This window comes from Danio rerio, chromosome 4 (assembly GCF_049306965.1).
Source record: "Danio rerio strain Tuebingen ecotype United States chromosome 4, GRCz12tu, whole genome shotgun sequence".
Taxonomy (NCBI): Eukaryota; Metazoa; Chordata; class Actinopteri; order Cypriniformes; family Danionidae; genus Danio; species Danio rerio.
In genome coordinates, this window is record NC_133179.1 from 47,681,589 (window position 1) to 47,694,557 (window position 12,969).

General features: G+C 37.3%; 2 protein-coding genes across 2 annotated transcripts in view; one reads left to right on the forward strand and one right to left on the reverse strand.

Moving 5' to 3' along the window:
* LOC110439446 (protein NLRC3-like) overlaps nt 1-11,382 on the forward strand; it is a 35,517-nt gene extending 24,135 nt beyond the window's left edge. The window contains exons 11-12 of the mRNA XM_068219815.2: nt 4,206-4,252; nt 10,769-11,382. Coding sequence (XP_068075916.1) covers nt 4,206-4,252; nt 10,769-11,319 — 598 coding nt within the window. The 3' untranslated portion in view covers nt 11,320-11,382. The remainder of the gene's footprint in view (nt 1-4,205; nt 4,253-10,768) is intronic.
* LOC101887036 (uncharacterized) overlaps nt 1-12,969 on the reverse strand; it is a 491,406-nt gene that overhangs the window by 274,489 nt on the left and 203,948 nt on the right. The gene's annotated exons all lie outside the window — the stretch shown is intronic.

A 12,969-nucleotide genomic window follows, 5' to 3' on the forward strand; every position in this document is an offset into this window, starting at 1 on the left:
AGCAGAAAAATCATACTCTACTGCAGAGAAGGAATGTCTTGCGGTCGTGTGGGCTTTAGAGAAGTGGAGGCAGTATTTGGAAGGACGAAACTTTGAAGTACTGACCAATCATTCTGCCCTGACTTGGGTTTTCAATAACCCTAAACCATCTTCACGCTTAACCAGATGGGCATTACGACTACAATGTTTCAGTTTCCTGGTCAAGTACCGTAAGGGGTCCTGCAATGTGGTACCTGATGCCCTATCCAGAGGTATACCAGGGCAAGAGGTTGTAGGTCATATTGCCATCTGCCAGGCTAACAAGGCTGATCCTAATTTGCCAGTCAGCTGGGATGAAATTGGGAAAGCTCAGAAGCTTGATTCTTCTTTGCAAGCTCTATGGGAAGCAGCTAAGCAAGCCACCACAGATTCCAGCCGCATTGCTTATTGTGTACAGAATGACTACCTCTTTCGCAGGGTGCCTAACAAAGATCAAGGGTGTGTTTACCAACTAGTCATCCCTGCATCACTGAGAGAACAGTTTTTACACTTCGCCCATTCAAATCCACTGAGTGGACACTTGGGAAGGATGAAAACCTTGAAGAGATTACTTGACAGTGTCTATTGGCCTGAAATCCGTAAGGATGTTTGGAGCTTTTGCACCCAGTGTAAGACTTGTCAAATATATAAACCGAGAATCTCGAAACTGTCTGGATTGTTGCAGTCAACACCCGTAGTAGAGCCTGGCTATATGCTTGGAGTGGATCTAATGGGTCCTTTCCCAAAAAGTAATCGATCGAATGAATTCTTATTAGTCTTTGTGGATTATTGCAGCAAGTGGGTGGAACTTTTTGCTTTACGATCTGCAAAAACTTACCTCATAACTAACATCCTGACAAAAGAGATGTTCACTCGATGGGGAACTCCAGCATATCTCGTCTCTGACCCCGGCCCTCAATTTACAGCCCAATTGCTCAATGAGACCTGCAAGCGATGGGGAGTAGTTCAGAAGCTCAGTACTGCCTATCATCCGCAGACCAACTTAACTGAGAGGATAAACCAGACCCTAAAAACAATGTTGTCCTCTTATGTCCATGACAATCACCGTGACTGGGATAAATGGATCCCTGAGTTCAGGTATGCCATTAACTCAGCATGGCAGGAAAGTACGGGTTTCACTCCAGCTGAAGTTGCTTTGGGACGTAAGTTGAAGGTTCCTCTAGACAGGCTGATCCAGAGACCACCTAATCCAGAACATCTAGCATATAACACCCTGGAAAGGCAGAAAGATTTCCTTGAGCAAGTGATTGCAAAGACCAGCCAAGCACAAGAAAGGCAAGGAAATACTACAATCAACGTAGAAAACCAAAGTCCTTTGAGGAAGGAGATTTGGTTTGGATCCTCACACACCCTCTGACTCGAGCTGCAGATTCCTTTATGGCCAAATTAGCTCCGAAATGGCAAGGTCCTGCCAAAATTGTAAAAAAGGTAAATAATGTCAACTACAGAGTGGTAATGCTTGATAAACCCAGTCAATGTGATACTTACCATGTGGAAAAGTTGAAGGAATTTTATGGAACTGTATAACTCTTTTCTTTAGGGGAAGGGGTGTGTAACAGTTTTCCTGTTACTATTTGAAAATTCTACCTGTAGTAGCTATCTCACCCATTAGAGGGCGATCTAGGTAGTAAGTCTCCAATCTGCTTAAAAGGAGGTAGAGAAGAAGCAGTAGGCAGGAAGTATGGTGCCTAGCACATGGAAAGGCTTCTTCACTGCGCTGTTGTTTGTTGATGCCCTTATTTCAGGAACATTTTTGTTCTTATACCTCAGATGTAAGTAGGCCTGTTTTTTGTATATATTTCGGTTTTGTACATATGTTTTGTGTGGTGTTGGCAAGGTTTTGATTGTATGTTTGTTTATATGCAGAGGGTTTTTGGTATACACTTTAAGTCATCAAAACAGGACCTGGACAATCCATCCTCATATTCGCAGACTTATTCCATCCACTTTCCTACTGATTCCGTGGCCAACCATTGATGAACTGATTGCTGAAATTGATCTTTCATGTGATTCACTTAAGGACTGATGGTATCTTTTTTTGCTTGCTATAAATACTGGATTCAATGAGAAAGACACTTATCAAATGCTTATTTCTGTCGAAAAGTGATCATTAATGAGTTGACTGCTGATCATTTCATATCCCCAGTGTGTAACAATAATTATTCATACCTGTTGTCATATACATTTATTCTAAATACACATGAATCTCTGAAAGTTGTTTTGTGGTCTCTCAATTTCTTTAATGTAGCTTCAAAAAAAAAGTAGTTGTTACAATTTTTTCACCTAAATGTGACAGCCCTATTAGTAATTTTGCTAGGAATATATTACCATATTATATATTAAATTAAAGAATCACCCTGCTTTCAAACAACAAAAATGTTTAATCTATTTTCTTAATCATCTGTTTGTGTTTTATATACACTTAACTGCAGGAAGAATTCATGACAAATGAACATTTATTACAAAAACTGAAAATAATTTTTTTCTAAAAGCATAAAAAACATTTTTAAATTTGCATTTACAAGATATAAAGTATATAACACACACACACACACACACACACACACACACACACAGTACTTGTGTTTGTCTTTGAGCTCCACAGTGAATCAGATTTGTCATCACAATAGTGAATGTGTAAATGTGTAAATGAGTGATTCCAGCAAGTCTCATATCAATAATCACACACAATGATTGAGTTCTGAGTCTGTTTGGAGATAATGAAGAGCCATTTGACAGAAGATGAAAATCTTCCATCATATTTCAAGTCATTTAACACTGAATTCTGCTTTATTATTGTGCTGCACTTTTGTCAATTGATCATTGAATGAATCCTTCAGTCGTTATATCTGTCTGTTTCTGTGTTTCCATTCTGTTTCCACATCTGGGGTCCGTTCTTCGTACATGGATTACTCAGTTAGCTGGATTTGGATATTGATGATTTGACACGATCCAGGATCATTTAGTTCCTCAAAGCTGATCCGAGAGTTGTTGTCATAGCAACAGTTCTGCTGGGTCAAACCTGATCGGGAGCAGGTTCAATTCATATAAACGGGATTAGATCGGCTTAGTTCAAGCAAAGATAATACAGAAAGTATGTTCCCAATTCTGATATTTTCTTACAGTAGTAGTTATATACACTTGGGAAAATGGTACATATTTTTTAACCATATATATAAAGTTATAGTCATTAATAAAATAAATTAAGTTATACATATTTATAAAACGTATGCAATCTGCACCCTCGAAATGAAAGTACAAAGACTGCCACCTGGTGGTGCAAAGAGAAAACTTATTGATATGTACTTTTTAGATCGCTTTAGCACAAATTGTGTATAATAGAAATGCACAGTTATGTGACTTTTTAAAAGCAATAATACATTTATGCAGTCATAAACATGTTTTGATAGTTAATAGTGATTTGATGCTTCAAAAAAGTTGCAGATGCCTTTACCAATGTCAAAATGCTTTTGTAAACAACCAGTTATTCTTTACACCGATTAAAAAAACGGCTACTATAATAAAGAAAATCTTTTCTAAATGTAGAACTAAATACATTGATTTGCATTGAAATACATAAATACACTTGACACATGAAAGTGGAAAGCCTGCTGCTCACAACAAATGTGGAAGGTTATTGCGTGTCATATTTAACAAGCCGTTTACTGCTAATTTGATGTAATTTTGCTCACATGGATAATTGAATATTAATCAGATGATGTCATTACGCTGCTGTGCCGTCAGCCAATCGTTGCATTGCTGATCATGATTTCGAGGATCAATAGATCTGTCCTTCACAACACACGCAGCGATCTCAGATCAGTTTATCCAGACATTCTAATCTGATTCGCGAACTTGTTTGAAGAACCAAATTAGCGAGAGATCAGTTATCAAGGTTAAAAGATCAGGGATCTGCCAAATAATCTTAGATCATTTAAACGAGGTACGAAGAACGGACCCCAGATCTAAAAGCTCTGTGTGTCATTCAGAAGCTGATTTGACAGCTCCACACACACTCATGTTATTTTACTGCAGTTATTAATGCACTGAGATCAGCCAATCACAATCCAGCATTCAGCACACACTCCACATGTCTTATTGTGTGTGTGTGTGTTATAAGCTGATGTTTGTGTACTGACTGAATGTCAATCTGTGTGTGTTTACAGTCTGGATCAGGGAGGAGAGACGAGGATTACAGCAGGACCACGCAAATGTAGGACTACACATACACACACTCACACACACACACACATTCACACACACACACACACACACTCTCTATCTCTCTCAAACACATACACACACGCTCCCTCTCACTCACACACATGCACACTTTCTCTTACACACACACACGCACACAATTGTGCACGCTCTCTCTCACACAAACACACAGGCACACACATGCTCTCTCTCTCTCTCACACACACACACACACACACATGCTCTCTCTCACACACACACACGCTCTCTCTGTCACACACACACACACATGCTCTCTCTCTCTCTCTCTCTCTCTCTCTCTCTCTCTGTCACACACACACACACACACACACATGTGCTCTCTTTTACACACACACATGCTCTCTCTCTCTCTCTCTCTCGCTCTCACACACACACACACACACATGCTCTCTCTCTTGGGTTTCCGTTTGTGTGCGAGTGTGAGCGTGCATGGAGAGCTAGCGTCTCTTGTTTTTTTCGGTGATTATACGGTTGTGGGATTTCTGTCTTTCTATCTACACGCATGAAAAAGGTAAGACATCATTCATTGATTGGGTGTTTCTAGATACGGTAGGAATTTAGTCCAGTATCGATTGAAAATCTCACGGCAAATGGCGTCCGCAGTGACGCCGCCGCTGTTCATTGGACACGGGGTTCGGTTCATTACGGAGCCCGGGGTTACAATGGAAGAGGCTTTGCTTGCGGTAGGTGAACAGGTTGGATATGATAACATAGCTTATGCATCCAGAATGAATAAAGCTACTGTTGTTTTTTTGAAAGAAGAGGCTTTTGTCTTTACTCTGATTGAGAATGGGGTGTTCATCAACAACATGTTTGTTCAAGTATCACCGCTATCGGTGCCCTGAACTAGAGTGGTTATTTCAGGAGTTCCACCGTTTATTTCAAATGAATTGATTAAATAAGAACTACGTAGGTTTGGTAAACTCCAAGTGGTTTTAAAATGGTGACTCTAGGATGTAAAGATGCGCGTTTGAAACATGTAATATCGCTAAGGAGACAAGTATTCATGTTTTTGGATTCTCTGACTCAGTCCGATGTTTCTTTTAAGATTAAGCACGAAGGTGGTTTTTATACAGTGTATGCCAGCTCGGGGACTATGAAGTGCTTTGAATGTGGAGATGTGGGGCACAAACTGATTTTTTGTCCCCATCGGGAACAAGTAGAGCGTATGGAGAGATCTGAGGAAAAAATGAATGAAGGAGATAGGCAAGAAGATGTAGCATTAGGCAGCAGTGGCATTACACAGAAAGCACAGGCATCTAACATGGATAAGGAGATGGAAGTTCACAACGCTAGCAGTGAAAATGTTGAAGTTGAACATTCAGTGCAGATGGTTTTAGTGAATGATAAAGTCAGCACAAAAAGTGATGAAGTTAAAGGAGTGAGAAGGAATGCTAGTGATGATGCAGGTGAAGTTGTGCCAGACGTGCAGGAGACTGATCGATAATGAAAGGAAGGATGTAGAAACAATGCTGATCGATATTCGAAATAATGCAGAGAGTGATGTGGAGGAACTGGATCAGATTGAGTCAGGTGGAGAAGGGGTTGATGGGGTGGGTTGGAAGAGAGATCTTTATTCATTTGAGGAAATTGATAAATTTCTTGATGAAACTTTTGGACAATCTGTGAAGGTGGAAGACTACTTTGACGACATAAAAAAAATTATTAGGTCGGTTGCGTATTTACAAAAAACGGTCAGTCTTGATTTGTTGGATGACAAGAAACGATTTAGATTAAGAAAACATGTTACAAATCTAAACAAAGTCTCAAATTTAAACAAAACTCGAAGAGGCAAAAAAGTCCTTGCAAAATATAAGTGATGTCTGTCTTTAGCATGTCACATGGTTTGGTATCTTTTTGTTTCTGTCTGTCCCTTTCTCTTACAATATTTGTGGGTAGTTTAAGAATTGGTTCTTTAAATATTAATAGGGGGAGGGATAAACAGAAAAGAGAAATGGTAAAGCAAATAGTTAATATTAATAAACTTGATGTAATATTTCTGCAAGAGAGACATAGTACTCTAAAAGATGAATTTGAATGGGGAATAAATTGGGGTGGTCAAGTATTTTTAAGTCATGGGAGTAATGTTAGTGGAGGTGTGGCTGTACTTTTCTCTAAAAGTTTGAAAGTAAAAATTTTGAATTGTCTTACAATTATTAATGGTAGAGGTTTAATGGTTAATGCTAAAATAGAAGGTTTAAGTTATTTGTTCATTAATGTTTATTCACCTAATATTGGGACTGAAAGAGTGGAATTTTTAAAAAAATATTACAGAAAGTTAAAAACAAAGTGCTTGTGACTACATGATTTTAGGTGGAGACTGGAATTGTACTGTTGACTTTAATAACGATAGACTTAGTGAAGAGCCTCATTTACAATCCAGTAAAAGCCTAAAAAAATGTTGTTTCAGTTTCATCTAGAAGATGCGTGGAGAATTAAATTTCCAAATGAAAAGCAGTATACATGGGTGAAGGTAGCAAATGGGAGGGTGAGTGCAGCTAGGCTAGACAGATTTTATGTGTCACAAGGGCTTAAACCTAAATTATTAGATAGCTCTATTAGACCAGTGGGTTTCACAGATCATCATCTTATTACTGTGACTTTTATGTTAAAGCAAGAAGTTAATAGATCTCTGTGGCATTTCAATAATAAACTACTTAAAGATGATTTTTTTGTGAAATTTTTAAGTGTTTTTGGGATAAATGGAAAGAAAAAAAGAATGTTTTTAAATATTTAAATCAGTGGTGGAAAATTGTGAAAGCTCAAATTAGAGTTTTTTGCCAACAGTATAAATCTTTTTCATCAGTTATGTTGAAACAAGCTATAGAAGTAGTTGAATTGGAGATAACAAGAATTGAAAATAGGTTTTTAAATGATAAAGAGACTGGGCAAAATGATAAAGAGCTGCACACAAAAAGACTGGAGTTAAGCTTCCTGTGAAAGGAGAAAAAGTGAAAGGAGCTCTTGTGAGGTCATGATTTATGCAATTAAAAGATATAGATGCTTCAAGTACATTCTTTTTCAATTTGGAGAAAAAAACAGCGAGAGATCAGTATATGACATGTCTTAAATGCCTAGAGGGATCGTTGACAACAGATGGTGAAGAGATGAGAAGATGTGCTATGGACTTCCGTTGTACGAAAAAAGACCAATGCAATGAGCAGTGCGTTATGGAACTTTTAGAAGATATACCTCAACTTACAACTACAGAACAACTTGAACTGGATATAGAATTGAGTTATGAAGAACTTACTCTTGCTGTCAATCAGTTGGTTTCTGGACGTGCACCTGGAATAGATGGATTGACTATTGACTTTTATAAACATTTCTGGGATTACATCGGACCAGAAATCATATGAAGAAAATATACTACCTTGCTCATGCAGAAAAGCTGTTTTGACATTGTTGCCTAAAAAAAGGAGATCTAACTGAATTAAGTAATTGGAGACCTGTTGCTCTACTATGTACAGATTATAAAGTGCTTTCAAGAGCCTTATCTAATAGGTTAAAACCTTTTATAGGTTCAATTGTACACATGGACCAAACTAATTGTATCGCGGATCGGACTATAACGGACAATTTGTTTTTAATAAGAGATGTGATGGATGGATGTATGTAAAGAGTATAATCAAAGGGTTGGAATTTTAGATCAGGAGAAAGCCTTTGACAGAACAGATCATGAATTTTTGTTTTCTGTTTTGGTAGCAAACAATTTAGTTGCTTCTATGCTTTGGCATAAAGTTATGGTATTAAAGTGCTTGGTCAGGGCATCACTGGGTTAAAGCTACTGTACTCTATATTCCAGTCTGTGAGGGAGGTCAAGGCCTTGTTGATTTATCTTCTAGATTAGCTGCTTTTAGATTAAAAACGGCACAAAGATTTTTATATGGAAATAGTTTGAGATGGCATGAAACCGCGAAATTGCTTTTACAGAAGGCAGGGAAGTTGGGGTATGATAAACAACTTTTTTTGCTAAATTCTGAAAAGATACATATTACAGATCTAACACCTTTTTATGATTCAGTATTGCAGGCGTGGCCAGTTTTAAAAGTGTCAAGAGATCCTAACACCTTTTTAGGAATGTGGATCTTTGAGGAGCCACTTTTTTATAATGATTTTTTGAGTGCAAAATCTTTAAATTCTGCTAGTATTCGTGTGGCATTAAGAGAGGCAGGCTGTACAAAGTTGGGTCATTTACTAAAAGCTATACAGTCTTCTATTAACGTTCTGAGTCAATTGGTGAAAATAAGATCAGAAAGATTAATAAAAAGAATTGTCGTAGAAGTGTATGAAGCTTTGCCAAACTTAATAAGGGATTTCATTAAGGATAATGATCTGATTCCAGCAAGCCACAAATACGGAGAAACTCAATTATATTTTGGGAGAAAATGAAAAGTGTCTCCACCTAGCAGCACAGTACGTGTCCTCATGCCACCATATGAGAGAAAAAGGCTGAACCCCCTTATCCCTTATTAAAGCTCTCTGTCCTTATCATTTATTATTATATACTTTTGTTAATCTTTTTTTTTTTTATTAACTTGTTTATTGTGACAACATATATGTATAATATAACGATATGTATATGTGTTTGTTTATTATTACTTATATTTCTTTTATCTATATGTATGTTGTTTTGTTATTGCTTTGGCAACATTGTGATTTGTTTTACAGTCATGCCAATAAAGCTCTTTGAGTTTGAATTTTAGTGGATAAACATTAATTCTGTTAATACATTTATTCTATGCTAAAAACTGCTTATACAGGCGTGACTACAACCTACAAAACGTGTATGATCATTTATTCACGTGATAAATTCAGGATCTTTTGCATTATATTTTTTATCATAAATTGCCCAGTACAGTTACTTTTGTTGTTGTAAAACGTTAGTTAATTAATTGAAGATTAATATGCCTATATGTAAAATCAAATGAGCGATTAAAAAAAACTGCATAAATTCTGTATTAGGAAATATGAACTCATCAGAAATGAAGGAAATATATTTCAATGCATGAAGTATTCGAATATTTTAGTACTAAGTGTACAAATCTTTACCAAAAAAAAAAAAAAAACACTGGGTATTACATTAAAAGACCAGAGAAAGATTCCTAATACATAGCATGTTTTTAAACTGGAATGTGTCTCTCTTGTTTACCTGTGATCTGATCAAGTAAAATGTGTCGGTAACATCGTATAATAACTACACACTATAAATCATTTATTAAGCATTAGCAAATAGTGAATTCATCATCTATTAAGCATTAACTCTACATTAATAAACGTTATTGAGCAGTTTATAACTGCAGCTGCAAATGCTCTATTCTTGACTTATTAGCAATTTTATAATGTGTTTAATAATTATACTTTCTTATTGTTAATGATTTGTTTTTCATTACTAAATTAAGTATCACATATATACAAACCTGTTGTATTTAAGATTAGTTTTAGATCATTCAGAATTAGTTAATAAATGAATAATAAAGTATTGAAATTAAAGTTTATATGTCTTACTATTCAGGATATATTAATGGGCACTATTTATGTTAATAAATGCTGTATTAACTCAACTTCATGCAGTTTTATGACCTAATCTAAAGTGAGGACTATTCATGCTTTACAAGTGCCTTACAAATGACAAAATAAAGGCTCAGTTAAATACTAAACAGAAAAAAATGACATTATTCATTCCTATTCATTTGAAGAGACACAAATGAAACTGAACTTCAAATGAAAAATAAATCTTTGCAACCTTATCTAAAATAAAATCATTGTAGAGTTTAAGCATTGCATCTTATTATATTGTTTGATTATTATATATTATGTTATGTTGTTGTTTTATCCAGCTTTATGTCGTATTTTGACACTCCTGTTATTCAGCCATGTTTAAACTTTACAGTAATTTCACTTTTTAAAAAAGATGCAAAGATTATTGTTCATTTGATTCTGAGCCTTTATTTGTCATTTATAAGGGATTTATACAGCATGAATAGTCCTCACTTTAGATTAGGTCACAAAACTGCATGAAGTTGAGTTAATAAAGCATTGATTAACATGTATAGTAACCATTAATATATGCCTGAATAATAAGACATTTAAACAGTTAATCAGTTAAGAGTTAATGCTTAACAGATAATGAATTCACTATTTGCTAATGATTAATAAATGATTTACAGTGTGTAGTTATTATAAAGTGTTACCCACTCACACACACTCTCACAAATACACATACACAACACACACATACCCTCACATACTCTCTCTCTCTCACATGCACGCACACACACTTACACGCACGCACGCTTACACACACACGATCGCTCTCACAAACAGTTGCTTTCATACATTCTCATGCACACACAATCTTACTCACACAAACATGCTCCCTCTCTTTCACACACTCACAATCTCACACACACACATGCTCCCTCTCTCAAACACAATTTTACACACACACAGCTGTGGTTATAAATGTGTGTGTTCTTGTGTTCAGATGTCTGTTTCCTCACACTGGATCCAAACACAGCAAACACTGGACTCAGACTGTCTGGGGAGAACAGAGAGGTGAAGAGAGTGAGAGACCACATGAGGATGGCAAAGAAGAAAATGTTTCAGCCGTATCCTGTTTATCCATACAGATTTGATAATTGGCTTCAGGTGTTGTGCAGAGAGAGTGTGTGTGGACGCTGTTACTGGGAGATTGACTGGAGTGGAGATGGTGGTGTGTTTATATCAGTGTCATGTAAGAGCATCAGGAGGAAGGGAGGTGTTGAGTGTGTGTTTGGATTTAATGCTCAGTCCTGGAGTTTGTTCTGTGATTCCTCCAGTTTCATATTCATGCACAATAACACAAAGACTCATCTCCCGGTAGATCAGCTCAGTAGGAGAATAGGAGTGTTTGTGGATCACAGTGCAGGAACTCTGATCTTCTACAACATCTATAGAAACACAATGAGCCTCATCCACTCAGTCCAGACCACATTCACTGAGCCGCTCTGCCCTGGGTTCGGGCTTTATCCTGTATCATCAGTGAAACTGATCTGAATTTATATATATATATTAAATATATATATAAATAAAAAAATTCTTAAAAGCAATTTTTTGAAGGGGACATAAATTATAGAGTCAAATTGTACAGCGGAAGGAACTGGCAACTTATCCAACATATGTTTTTATGCAGCAGATGCCTTTCTAGCTGCAACCTATCACTGGGAAACATCCATACACACTCATTCACACGAATACACTAAGGACAATTTAGCATACCTAATTTACCTGTACCATGTCTTTGGACTTGTGGGGGAAACCGGAGCACCCGGAGGAAACCAACGCAAACACGGGGAGAACATGCAAACTCCACACAAAAACATCAACTGACCAAGCCGAGGCTCGAACCAGCGACCTTCTCGCTGTGAGGCAAACCTGCTTCCCACTGCACCACCATGCAGCTGCTATATTATTTTTTTTTCTAAAATTCAGTAATTTAACTATGTTTCTGGCAAGGAATTGTTTTTTCATTGTCTTTAACATATTAGGCTGAAAAATTAACTAATTTCAGAAAAAAACGGTTTAGACGGCGGGGCGACGTGGTGGCACAGTGGGTTGCACATTTGCCTTACAGCAAGAAGGTCGATGGTTTGAGCCTCAGCTGGGACAGGTGGCATTTCTATGTGGAGTTTGCATGTTCTCCTCTTGTTGGCATGGGTTTCCTTCGAGTGCTCCGGTTTCCCCCACAGTCCATTCCCCCACAGAATTGAGTAAACTCAAATTGTCCATAGTGAATACGTGTAAGATTAGCCCCTTTCACACAGTGATACCGGTAAATATCCGGAAAATTTATGGAACGACTTTACCGGTATATTCAAAAAAGCGCTGTTCACACAGGTGAGGACGTTATGGATTTTTTCCGGAAAAGAGCATTCACACATCCATTCCAAAATACCGGTAAATTTTGACATCATTCACCTCAAATGAGCCTTAAACGGCTGTGCTTGTATTTGTAAACATTTGACTACATCACAAACTCTGTGGATGGATCAGTATTGTGAACAACTTCAATGAAAACATATGGAGGATCACTTTCGCATGTCGAGAAGTACATGATGTTTGTGTGTGTGCAGGCGCTCACAGGCTCTGTTTCCCAGGCACAAGCAAAGTGTGAAGGTAAACAAACAGCGGCTTATCATAAGCATATTATCGATGATTATTTACACAGTTGGCATTAAGAAGAACATATAAACATTATCTAACTTCTAGGAGCTAAATGTGTCTGGGAAAATATTCAAAGGCTTTTATTCTCATAAACCGCGCGGACGTACATGCGTCTGACTGTTGTGATTGGCTAAAGCAGACGTCTCACGTCAGCACGTTCTAGACGTGCACGCGTTCTTTCCGGCAATCTTCCTTCTGCATTCACACAGCGCAGCATTCCGGCAAATTACCGGTAATGTTACAACTTCTCTTTCTGGAAAATAGCCAGAACGAATTTACCGGTACTTTCAAAAAGGGCCTGTTCACACATACAACCTTTCCGGAAAATTGCCGGTAATTTTCCGGAAAGCTCTGTATGTGTGAAAGGTTATTATGACTGTGTATGGATGTTTCCCAGTGATGGGTTGCAGCTGGAAGGGCATCCGCTGTGTAAAACATCTGCTGGATAAGTTGGCAGTTCATTCCGCTGTGGCGACCCCAGAT